The sequence below is a fragment of the Jaculus jaculus genome, chromosome 5, assembly GCF_020740685.1.
Source record: "Jaculus jaculus isolate mJacJac1 chromosome 5, mJacJac1.mat.Y.cur, whole genome shotgun sequence".
Lineage (NCBI taxonomy): Eukaryota > Metazoa > Chordata > Mammalia > Rodentia > Dipodidae > Jaculus > Jaculus jaculus.
In genome coordinates, this window is record NC_059106.1 from 135320844 (window position 1) to 135334162 (window position 13319).

At 43.1% G+C, this 13319-nt stretch overlaps 1 protein-coding gene across 1 annotated transcript in view; it reads left to right on the forward strand.

Annotated features, from left to right (window-relative positions):
* Dgkg (diacylglycerol kinase gamma) overlaps positions 1-13319 on the forward strand; it is a 230522-nt gene that overhangs the window by 56512 nt on the left and 160691 nt on the right. Inside the window, exon 2 of the mRNA XM_004654302.2 lies at positions 3994-4307. Coding sequence (XP_004654359.2) covers positions 4241-4307 — 67 coding nt within the window. The 5' untranslated portion in view covers positions 3994-4240. The remainder of the gene's footprint in view (positions 1-3993; positions 4308-13319) is intronic.

The window sequence follows — 13319 nt, forward strand, 5'->3', positions numbered from 1 at the left end:
TTGTATGCAAGTTGACATTTTTCCCTAATAGCTTCCAGTACTGTTTCTTTACTTTGTGTTTTTGACATGTTGACTATGACATGCCATGGAGAGGCTCTTCTCTGGTTATGTGTGTTTGGAGTTCTGGGTGCCTCTGCATTTGGATGTCAGCTTCTCTCTGTGTGCTTGGGAAATTAGCTGCTATGATTTCATTAAATAACTGGTCTACTCCTTTTGATAACATCTCAGCTTCTTCCTCTACTTCATGTATTCTGAGGTTTGTTCTCTTGAACATATCCCAAACTTCTTGAAAGTGTTGCTCAGTCAATGATGTTTTTTTACAGGTGTCATAAATTATTGTGTTGATTTTGTCCTCCATCACTAAAATTTGTTCTTCTGCATGATGTTGTCTATTGGTGATACTATCTGTTGTGATGTTTATTTATTTCCTTTATTTCCAGAATTATTATTTAATTCTTTTTAATTCTTTTTCAGTGTTTCAGTTTCCTTTCTGAATTAATCTTCCTTCTTTAGAACTTTCTCCCTCAAATTTCCTAACAGTTTTGTTCACACTAGGTCATGAATAGATTTCTTTGGTTCATCCACCTGCTTCTTTGAATCTTCCATATTATCACTGGTCCTGTTAAAGAATAGCATTCTGGGGGCTGGAGAGATGGCTTAGCAGTTAAGCCCTTGCCTATGAAGCCTAAGGACTCCAGTTTGAGGCTCAGTTCCCCGGGACCTATGTTAGCCAGATGACAAGGGGCACATGCATCTGGAGTTCATTTGCAGTGGCTGGAAGCCCTGGCACGCCCATTCTCTGTCTCTATCTTTCTCTCTCTCTGTCTGTCACTCTCAAATAAATAAATACAAATAAGCAAAAATAAACAAATAAAAAGAGTAGCATTCTGGGGGATAGGGAGATAGATGAGCTATTAAAAGTGCTGGTTTCCCAGTCTGCCAGCTAGAGTTCAATTCCCCAGCACCCACATAAAGCTGGACACAAAATGGCACATGTCTGTAATCCAGATGCATTTATAGCAATGGGAAGTGGAACCAGGAGAATCTGGAAACTCACAAATAGCAGTGGCAGAAACAACCAAGGAAAGCTGGGCATTGTGGCACACATTTTTAATCCCAGCACATGGGAAGTAGAAGCAGGAGGATAGCCTAGAGTTTGAGGCCACCCTGAGACTACATAGTGAATTCCAGGTCAGCCTGCAGAGCAAGACCTTACCTCGGGGAAAAAAAAAAAAAAAAAAAAAACAGGGAAAACGTGCCTCAAAAAAGAAGGTAGAAGGAAAGAAGAAATACTCTGTTGTCCTCTGGCTTTTGTATATACATAGATACACACACACACACACAATTTTATTCTGAACTTTAATGGGGCACCCATTCTTTCTATATATCTGCCTCTACCTCTTTCTTTCTCTCTCATAAATAAATAAGTAAATAAATAAAATATATGAACACACTTTAAATTGGTCATATCCCCATAAGGTTACACTCTTTTGTCCCCTCACCCCTGCCCCCATTCCACTGAGGGCTCTCCTCTGCAGCGGTGGGGGTGGGGAGGTTGTGGATAATCACTGTGTTGTTATGAATACACTAGCTGATAAAGAAATCATGAAAAAATTATATCTTATTGCATAGGCAACAGAAAGCACTAAAGAATTTTATTACCAGGAGAGATACAATCTGGTTGTCAATTTACAGAGGAGACCAAGGGGAAGAAAGTAGAAACCAAAGTGGGACGATCAGCTTGAGATTATTGTGAGAAACCAGGCAGGAGATGACTGGGGTCTGAATTCAGGAAAGGCGGGTGTTCTGAATTCAGGAAAGCAGTGGACAGTCACATCTCAGGACCGGTGTTTGAGTTTAGCATTAGAGGACGAGGAAGAGCTTAGGCATCTGGCCTGGGTATTGGCTCTTCTGGAGTGTGGCCAGTGTGCAGGAAGAGTAGGTTGGGGACGCTGATGGGTGCTTGTTTAAGGCGGTTTGAAACATACAATGGAGTCAAAGTAGATGGTTGAATAGTCCTATCTGGGTACCACATTCTGAACATCTGAATTTTCAGAATGTGATCAGGGATAGAACTCAGTATGCAAGAATCACAAGGGCTGTGAAGGTGGATGGGAGCCCTCAAGGAAGGGAGGCAGCTTAAGAAGAAGGTTGTGGAGGACTGGAGAAATGGCTTAGCAGTTAAGGATCTTGCCTGAGAAGCCAAAGGAACCTGGTTCAAGCCCCTAGAACCCATGTAAGCCAAATGTGCATGGTAGCACATGAATCTGGAATTTGTTTGCAATGGCTAGAGGCCCTGCACCCGCTCACTCGTTCACTCTCTCTCTCATAAATAAAAATAAGAGTTTTGAACAAGAAGAAGGCTGTGGGGAGAATTTGGGAAGCATAGTATTCAGAGATGGCAAAATAAGGAGCTGAAGGAGACCGAGGAGAACTCTCAGAAAGATAAGGTTCAAGGAAGGGGGTTTCTGCCATATAGATGCAGAGACAGAAGAAAGCAAGGAGAGCCTGTGGGATTTGGGACTGGTGACTTTAAGAAGAGCAAACGCTGATAAACAGGACCCAGTCTGCCAGTTGTGGAGGGAGGAATCCGGCCTGTTTGGGGGGTGGGTAGTTGGTACTTGAATGCTTCTAGAGATGGAAGCACCTCATGACTCCATAATCCCACCTACTGTCCTTCCTTCCCAAGCTACAATCTTTTGGGATTTTGGGGGGGGGGATGGGGGAGGGGTTTTGAGGTAGGGTCTCACTCTAGCCACGGATGACCTGGAATTCACTATGTAGTCTCAGGGTGGCCTTGAACTCACAGTGATCCTCCTACCTCTGCCTCCCAAGTGCAGGCATTAAAGGCGTGCACATCTACGCCCAGCTCCCAAGCTAGAGTCTTAGTGATTCAGCTGTAGTCCCGCCCTGCAAAGCAGGGCCACACTAGCCAAGTGTATGTACTCATCCACACATGCCTCCCCACTGCAATCTCCCCCTGGATTGCCCATGCGCACCAGCCTCCACAGTTGCTCCCCAGGGGTGCATCCTGTGGTACTGGAACAAGACTTATTCCTCAGTAACCATCATTGAATCCTATGGGATTTTTTTCTCTCCTCCCATTATATCAATGGTTTTCCAACCTGTTTTTATCCTCTATCCAGGACAGAATTGCATTTTACTTTATGATCAGTGTATACATACATAATCGAAATTCTTATGAAACAAAACTGACCGTGGGAGAGGGTCTCTCATTTTCAACTTTATTCCATTCTGTCCTAATTATTTCATGATTTTAAACTCTAGTTCTGGCCCACTACTTTTATTTTATCACCCACAAAACCAAGTGAATGAAATGCACTGTGCTAGGAAAAGATCAAAGGGAAAGAAGCGAAGTGTCCCCATCTAATCGCCTTCCCTTTGCTGGGCTTCTGTGCCCCGAAGCTGGCAGACCTCCCTAACCTCCTTCTTATGGTTCTGAGAGGACATAAAACTGCTCCAGACACCAGATGTTGCCAACCTTGGGATTATTTGAATTTCTATGGCAACTCACCAGATGTAAGTAAAACATATGTAGTGGTGGGACTTAGAAACAAATAAAGAAGAAAATGACTCACCTTTCAAATCACCCATACAGGCTACTGCTCCATATACTCAAGAGGCAACTAACAGTCTGAGGTGTTTTCATCTTGTGCCCCTGAGAGCCCTAATACTACCTACTACTCGTGGGAGACATTCAGACTGCTCCTTTCTGGAGTTTAGACATGTGGCCACCTAGTCACACAGGCCAGTTTGCTACCCAACCTCCAGACAGACAGTGGAGTATGACTGTGCTAGCCTGGCCACTGCCTTCTTCAGATCCACCCTCCCCCCCAAAAAAAGCTAGAACACTCTCTTGAGACCCACTAAACTGCTGCCCTTTGTAACTCGTTCAACAGAGCCACTTAGGGATTTTTTTTTTTTTTTAATTCTGACATTCTCACTTACAATGGCTTTTCTGTTTCTACCCAGGAAGAGCCAGGATTTTGGAATTGGCCTTGATGCTAGCAAGAGGATGGTGCCTGAGGAATAGCAGAGGTCTTTTCTCAGCTGCAAGAGCTGCCTGCTGCTGCCATCGACACCTGAGTCCCTGAGGAGTCTTCTGCAGGCCTGGTCCATTGCACACCTACAATGAGCCAGGCCCTGGGCTGGGCCTTGGCTTCTCCCTGGTGAACAAAACTCTATCCCTGGCCTCAAGACACTCACACTCAGCTTAAAGATGAGTGAAGGACGATGGGTCTCTCTCACTTCAGAAGAATTTGATCAGCTCCAGAAATACTCAGAATGTAAGCAGGGACTTTGGCAGAGGTGGGATGGGACTTTTCTCTTGCCTGGAGAAGTAATTTCTGGAGACCAGAGTCATCGCAAAGCCATGAAGATCAGGCCAGAACAGTTCGCTTTATTTGCCTTATAGATGCGGAATTAGTGTCTTTCATTAAAAAGCACAATCTCCTTATGGTTCTATAACTAATCCATACTCACCATAAAGTTTAGAATGCTCACTGGACCAAGGAGATCAGGTTTAAAGTCACCCATGCCCTCAGTGAGCATCTTGGAGCACATTGCTTTGCATGGTTGAGTTCTACCTGCATGTACCTTATTTACTGGGATCAAAGAATCAATCACCCTCCAGGAAGAACTCCATTTAACTCAGCCTGCTCTGTAGGTCTGTGAGGAATGTGGCCCTGACAGGGCTGAAAAAGAGGCACAAAAAGGGGTTGATCCTTGTGTAAGTAGTGTCAGGCACTGTGAGGTCACAGATATCCAGGCCATGTGTGCCTGGAACAACACGTTGTAAGGAGTCCTATGTATACAAGATCATCATAATAGGAGGAAAAGATGATGACATCAAAATAAAAGAGAGACTGATTGAGAGGGAGAAGGGATATGACAGAGAGTGGAGTTTCAAAGGGGAAAGTCGGGGGAGGGAAGACTTGCCATGGGATATTGTTTACAATTATAGAAATTGTCAATAATAAATTAAAAATAAATAAAATAAAATAAAATAAAAAGAAAGGGCTGATTCTCAAGGGAGCAGAGTCTTGTCGGGAGTCAGGATAGAAGCAGAGTGCGGCTGAAGGAAGCAGGAGCGTGCTCTGGAAGCGCTGGGTAGCAGCCCAGGACGGAGAGAGGAACTGCGAGCTGGGAAAGTGGTATGGTAGGCGTATGTTCCACAGCTAGACTGGACTGAACAGCAGAAATTTATTGTATCCAAGTTATGGAGGCCATAAACCCCAAATCAAATCACTGGCAAGGATGGCTGTTCTGAGAAGTAGAGAGACCTACCCTAGGCCTGTCTCTTCCTACCGTGTTCTCTCTCTCTCTTTCTCTTTCTCTCCCTCTTTCTCCTCTCTTTCTCTCTCTTCAAATTTTCTCTTTTTATAAGGATATTATTTTACTGGATTGCACCCATCCCACTCCAGTATGACCTCATCTTCACTTGTAACAGCCTTATTTAAGATCACATCTTGAGGTACAGGGGATTGAACTTATAGAAATGGAAGCACAGCTGAACTAAGAAACACTTTAGTTGGGTGAATTCAAAGCAAACACAGGGGGACCTACTGGGAGAAGATGGGTAGGAAATGATACGTAGAGATCTGAGCTGGACAGGGAGAGGATCGGGAGGATGAGGAGGGGTGTGAGGAGGGATGAGGCTAGTGAGAGCCCTTGGTCCTATGTGTCGAGGTGAGCCAAACACCGAGGTGGGGAGATGCAGAGCTGGGAATCTGGAGGCTGTTGTGCAGAGCAGCCAGTGGGGTGGTTAGACAGTGATTGAGATTAAATCTAGTCTGCGCTGAGGAAGATTAGTGAGGAACATATGCTGATTAGTAAAAAAAAAAAAAATGTGGTGCAAATGTCTTCAGAATGTATAGAACAAAAGTAGCCACAAAAGATACCCCAAAGAATCTGTGAAGCAGCAGACAGTAGGCCACAGAGTTGGGAATGTTGACTTTGCAAGGGTGATAATATGTCCACTTATGCATGCCTATTGGACCAGGCTCCTGGGAACTAGCCAGTAAGGAGACACTGTTCTCAAGGCGAGAAGCCTCCCCAAGGAAAAGACAGGACTCAATGACAACTCTGTACGGCAGTTGCCCAGAAGCAGGGAGTTGGGGGAAGGAAGCCTAGCCCAGCCCAGCCCCACAAGGACTTCCTGGGGTGGGTATTGCTCTCAGACACAGACTGAAAGCCTGCTTGGAGTGTGGGAGGAGTTAGAGGGATAACTACCAGCCCACACAGGACACCTCACAAGGAGTCTACTTTCTGAGTGAGCTAGCTGGTGTGTGGTGGATATAGGTGGGCATGAGGAGTGAGCTCTGACTTGGGAATCATGTATAGATAACAGGAAAAGAAGAAAGTAAAAGACATGTACAATGTTAGGAGACAGATGAGTAAGGGTAGAGAATAAGGTTTAGAGAATGCCTTGAGCTGGGGAGGGGGGTGATCGTGGGTGGGGATCAAAGAAGGAAGAGGAGTCAGAAGATCGAAGAACTAGAATGACAACTAGGAAAAAGAGCTCCCAGGATGGACCTGGGAGCGTTGGATGTCAACCCAGCATGGTGCACTGGGCAAGATGAAGTGGTAATGCTGTTCTAACAGGGAAGGGAAAAAAGATAAAATTCTTGGAAAATACTTAGTCCTCAGAGGAAAGTCTGAAAAAGTCACTTCCAGCAATTTTAGTTACATTCTGATATTCAGTTGGATTGCATTGTCATAGCAACCACTCTTTCATAACCACTTAAGCAGGAGCTTTACAATAGAGAAATGATGGAGGACACAGCCTGAGAATTAAGATCTTTCTCCAGTGGGGTTACCAGGGAGGAGATGGACTCCATTTATGTTACATAAACCTGAATCTTTCCTGGAGGTGTTCTGTGTGAGAAGCCATCTGAAAACTGATCTTGGAGATGTGTGTGTGTGTGTGTGTGTGTGTGTGTGTGTGTGTGTGTGTGTGTTAAGTGCATACATATAATCATATACATGTATAGACATCTCTAGTTGACAGTAAGAGTAATGTGGGCAACAGTGCAAATTACTTGACAAAAAAGCTAATGTGGGTTTGGAAAGATGGCTTAGTGGTTAAGGCACTTGCCTGCAAAGTCTAAGGACCCATGTTCAACTCTTCAGATCCCACATAAGCCAGATACACAATATGATCCATGCACAAGGTCACACAAGTGCACAAGGTGGCACATGCATCTGGAGTTCAATTACAGTGGCTAGAGGCCCTAGCACACCAATTCCCACTCTCTTGCTCTCTCAATCTCTTGTTCTGTGGATCTCTCGTTCTCTTTCATTAAAAAATGAGGCAGGTATGATAGCCCAAACCTTTAGTTCCAGCACTCAGGAGGCAAAAGTAGGAGGACTGCAGAGACCTTGAGGCCACCCTGAAACTACAGAGTGAACTCCAGGTCAGCTTAGGCCAGCTCAAGATCCTGCCTCAGAAAAAATATAAAGTCTGTTGGGCTTGCCTCAAAAAAGAAAAAAATGGGGAGAGCTAATGTGGGGCTGGAGATACAACTTAGCCACTAAGGTGCTTGCCAGCAAAGCTAAAGACCCAGGTTTGACTGCTCCGGTACCCACAAGGTGCCACATGCATCTGGAGTTTGTTTGCAGCAGCTAGAATCCCTGACATGCCCATATTCTCCCTCCCTTTCTCTTTCTCTCTTTCTTTCTCTCTCCTTGCAAATAAAGAAATATTTTTTAGAAAAGATAATGTGACATTAAGAAATTTTTTTTTTATATAAGCTGGATGTGGTGGTGCATGCCTTTAATCCCAGCACTCAGGAGGCAGAGGTAAGAGGATCACTGAGAGTTCGAGGCCAACCTGAGAATACAGAGTGAATTCTGTCAGCCTGGGCTAGTGTGAGACCCTACCTTGGAAAAAAAAAAAAAGGAATTTTATTATAAATAAAAACACAGTTTAATCCTAGAACTCAGGACGTGTTAGCAGGAGATGACAAGATTGAGGCTATTTTGGGTTACATAATGAGTTCCAGGCCACCCCAGACTACATAGTGATATTTAGCCCAGGCTAAATTGTCTTAATTAATTAATAAAATAAATCTAGTACAGGTTCCATTTGTTCCAATTTAGTTTCAAGAAATATACAAAAACTATCCATTGAAGTTTAACTGTCAACTCAATACTTTAAATTTTGGTTTATTTTTATTTATGTATTTTAGAGCAACAGACAGAGAAAGAGAGAGAGAATGGGTTCACCAGGGCCTCCAGCCACTGCAAACGAACTCCAGACACATGAGCCTCCTTGTGCATCTGGCTAATGTGGGTCCTGGTGAATGGAGCCTTGAATCAGGGTCCTTAGGCTTCACAGGCAAGTGCTTAACCACTCTCCAGCCATCTCTCCAGTCCCTCAACTCAATACTTTGATAGATAAATATAGACAGATAAAGATAGATAGGACTGGAGAGATGGCTCAGAGGTTAACAGCATGTGCTTTCCAAGCCCGATGGGCCAGGTCCAAGTATCCAATACCCACATGAAGCCAGTTGCATAAAGTGACGCATGTATCTGGAGTTTGTTTTCAGTGGAAGAAGGACCTGGCATGCCCATTCTCCCCCCCTCCCTCTCTCTCTCTCTCTCTCTCTCTATCTCTCTATCTCTCTCTCTGTGTCACTGTCTCTGTCCCTTTCTCTCTCTCTTTGCCTCTCTGTGTGTGTTTGGTGTGTGTGTCTCCCTGCCTTTCAAGTAAATAAATAGAAACATTTTAAAAATAGATGATAGGTGTACATAGATAGATAATTAGAGCAAAGAATTTGCATGTAAAGACAATGAATTGGCACATTTTACTATTAGGAAATGTATTTTGTTAGAATTACATTATAGCAATTTTTTTGACTGTAAAGTATACAGTTCAAAAGGTATCCAAATGGTACAGTTCAAAATTCAAACCTTCCAGTGTTATTAGTGGGGTTAGAAAAATGGTTAGGGCTGAGTTGCAAAGCAATATAAGACTCCTAAGTCATTGGAACCTTGCTATTTATATAGGCCATTGGGGTGTGACTTAATCAAATGCTCATGCAATCCCAACCCTAGAGAGGGTTGCATGTAGTTGCTCCCTACTGAAAGAGGAAACCACAGTGATTGCTCACCCACAACTACTTCAGCACAGCTGGTCTCTTTTTCCTCAGTGATGACTAGGTTTCTGCCCACACAGCATCACGGAATGTATGGCTAGAGAGAAACTTCTATGGAACAATGGCTCTCAGAGTTTCATATACAGTGAATCTTCTGAAGAGCTTGCTTACATGCAGATGCTAAATGAGAAGGTCTGGCAGGGGCTGATGCCGCATGTCTCACAAGTGTCTAGGTGATGCTGACATTGTGGTCCAGAGACCACACTCGTGGTTGCATGATGGTAGAGATTTCTGCTTCACTCCTTCACGCTCACTGGAAATGTGACTATGACGCCAAGTTACTTGGAGAAAAGGGGGGGAATTCACTAGCAATGCAAATTTTATCAGCACAAATGAGCCATACCAGTCTTTCATATCATGTATGATGCATCAAAAAAGTTAAGCATCCTAAAAAGGGTTTTCTTGTATCAGCCAAAATGTCCTTTTGTTTTACTGTGAAGTCTTTTCCTCTTATTTTATATATAACATCTGTGCCACAGCCATCATTCTCCCAGGCTCCTCCAAGTATTCAGTGTGGTCTCTGTCAGAAATTCCATGCATTCGAATTATATGGAAGGCTTTGAATAATTCCAATGCCTTGCCCACACCCTGGAGTATTTCACCGTAATATATAGGTATGAGATCCCTACTGTATTATTTTCTTTTTTAAAAAAATTTTTGAGGTATGGTCTCACTCTAGGGTGATCTGGAATTCACTCTAAAGTTCCAGACTGGCCTCAAACTAACATTGAGTTTCCTAGCTCTGTCTCCTAAGTGCTGGGAATCAAAGGTCCTGGCACTACCATGCCAGGCTGGTGCTGTTTTCTAAAGATCTCCAGGCAATTCCATCATGTAGCCAAGTTTGAGGACTACTGACCTACCTTTCCCCACTATACTTCTGAAATATAAGGCCTAATCCCCATTTCTTCAATAAGCCTTTATTGAACATCAGTGGGCTCCAGGCTGGGCATCCACAGTGAGCAGGAAAGGAAGTGAACTTGGGAGGATGTGTGTGTACAAGTGAATATGTGCTTATGACCCTGGGCTTCTTGCACATGATTTCACATCCAGCTCTGGGGCCTGATTCCCCCTCACTTATGAGGTAGACCTTTCAGTGTGAGGTTTCTGGCCCTAGATCTTTATCTTAACACAATCCTCCCTCTTCCAGGCCCTTCAGAAAGCACTGCTCTCATTCTTGTGCATCTCCAAGTGATCATAACTCACTGGAGTAATTAGAAAATGTACTCATACATTCCTGCCTTCGTTCAAAAGATAGAAAATGGTATTTTTTGCTCATGTGTGAACTTTCCCTCTCCTTTTTAAAATTTATTTATTTATTTATTTATTTATTTATTTATTTATTTATTTATTTATGAGAGAGAAAGAGGTAGACAGAGAGAGAGAGAGAGAGAGAGAGAAAATGGGCATGCCAGGGCCTTTAGCCACTGCAGAGGAACTCCAGATGGATGTACCTCCTTGTGCATCTGGCCTACATGGGTCCTGGGGAATCGAACCTGGGTCCTTTAGTTTTGCAGACAAACACCTTAACTGCTAAGCCATCCCTCCAGCCCTCCCTCCCCTTTTTCTTAGTACCATCCTTGTCTTCCTTGGTAGGGGTTGTTCTAATTTTTGAATCTTTTGAAATTTCCCACTTTTTCTCTGTAATTGTTCTAAGTCTTTGAAATATGTCTTCCCAGCCTTACCAGCAAAAGTATCTGTGAGTAGAGCTAATATTTTTTTTTTCCTTATAAAGGCTTTGGATTTTCTCAGATACTAAGAACAGATGTTTGGTTTGAGTTCCAGAGTTCCTGGCACATAGAGCCTAAGGACTGAAAACCTATTAGGGCCATTGTTATGCCTGCTGACCTTGGTTACAGAGAAGAGCCTCTAAACACCTTACTTGGGGTAGAACTGTATGCTGATGGCCCAACCAATCTGAATTTAAGCAAAAACCTACCCCAGCCTTCTCAAGAAGCTCAAGAAGGTTGAGTGGAATTTTTGGTGTTGTCCACCTCAACAATAGAGATTGTCTGTCACACACAGCGATTTTACATTTTCAAGAGTTATAAATTTTTTTGTAACAGTTATCCAACAAATTCAACTGCTTCTTCAGATAGTCTTATATGTAAGAATAAAACCACATTATGAGACAGTAGTATTCAACAGAACTATACTCTGAATCCCTTAGGAATCTTTCAATATACTATTTCCCAAGTTTTACAATAGATGCTAATGTAATAGGTCTTGGGAGAGGCCCGGCTTAAGTATAGGAGTTTCCCAAGCAGACCTAATATGCAGCCATGTTGAGAGCCACTGTCACAGATAAAGGATCTTGTCTCCTGACTTACTGGTGTTCATATATCCAATGCATGTAATAGCTGCACGGTATTGTTCAGTTATGTTACGAGGAGCAACTTCAAGCTGCATGCCCTAGAAGGAAGCACATGAGTTTTGTCAACCTCTGTTTCCTCTTCTCTAAACTTGAGATAATTATTGCTCTAGAAAGTAGTTGCAAGGATCTAAGTCAAATGTTAGGGCTACTAAGACAGTGCACAATATATAATTAACTCCCAACATATGGGAGTCATTACAAAGAATGATAGAAATAGCCTGGTTTTATGCTCTCAGAAATGCAATTTGACATCCTCTGATCTGTGATACAATTATGACCTCTGCTGAGATTTCACTACTAGGCCCACAGATGATCTCTGAAATAAGAGTTCCAAAGGAGCCCATCATGGCTCCTAAGTGTCTGAAGATGAAACAGAATGCATTAATCATGGAAGCAGATTAATCATGAAAATACCCACTCAGTCATCATGGAAAGTGAAACCTAACCCCAAAATCTGAGAAGAAGACGTCAAAAAGAAAGCAATGTTTATCAACTTGGACAATGTGGTTGCTGCTTCTCTGCCTTTTGGCTAAGATTAACTAGGAACATTGCTGTTTCCTCTTCTTAAAAAGAAGTGATGCGGCCTGGAGAGAAGACTTAACAGTTAAGGCACTTGCCTACGAAGCCTAAGGACCCATGTTTGACTCTCCAGGTCCCATGTAAGCCAGATGCACAAAGTGATGTAAGAGCATAAGGGCACATATGCACACAAGGTGGCATACATGTCTGCAGTTTGACGGCAGTGGCTGGAGGCCCTTGCACACCAATTCTCTCTCTCCTTTCTCTCTCTCTCTCCCTCTCTCTCTCTCTCTCTCTCTCTCTCTCTCTCTCTCTCTCTCTCATAAAAAGGGTATGCGACACCATACCCAGCAAAAAACAAACAACAACAACAAAAGTGATACAATGAGTCTATAAAATCCCATAAAGGGCTAAGTAGAGAATTGGTCAAGTGCTCTGAATTTAACCCCCAAAATTCCCATAATACAGTCAGGCATGGCAGCACACAGTTGTCATCCCAGGAATGGAAACAGAAGGATCTGTAAGGCCCTCTGGCCAGCCAGTCTTGCCTAATTGGTAAGGTTTAGGCCAATGAAAGAGACTCTGTCACAGAATGGCAGATGGTATTCCTGAAGAACAATACTTAAGGTCATCCTCTGGCCTACACACACACACACACACACACACACACACACCCTATGCACACACATGCACATGCATATACCCCAACAAGAAAGCCCATAAGACAAGTTGAAATAGATGGTGAGGAATGGTATGCATGGGAAATTAATCAGAAATCCTGGGTTTGTTTAGGGGTTTTATTTCTATTTAATTTTAAGCTGTTGGTCAAGTATCTTAAAATAAATAGCTGTCTAATTTCTCTTTTAAAAATCCTCTTAGATATTTGGACATGGATGAATATGCAGGCATATACATCCACATTTAAATATAAGTTAGGAGGGGCTGGAGAGATGGCTTAGCAGTTAAGGCACTTGCCTACAAAGCCAAAGGACCTCAGTTTGATTCCCCAGAACCCACGTAAGCCAGATGCACAAGGTGGCGCATGCACCTGGAGTTCATTTGCAGTGGTTGCAGAAGCCGTGGCATGCCCATTTTCTCTCTCTCTTTCTCTCTCTCTGTATGTCTCTTTCCCTCTCTCAAATGAATAAATAAACATAAAATACTTAAATATAAATTAGGATTTTGGAATAAGACATACCATTTTAAGATTAAAAGATTTCAATGAAGGTGAACTTGGGAATTTCCAA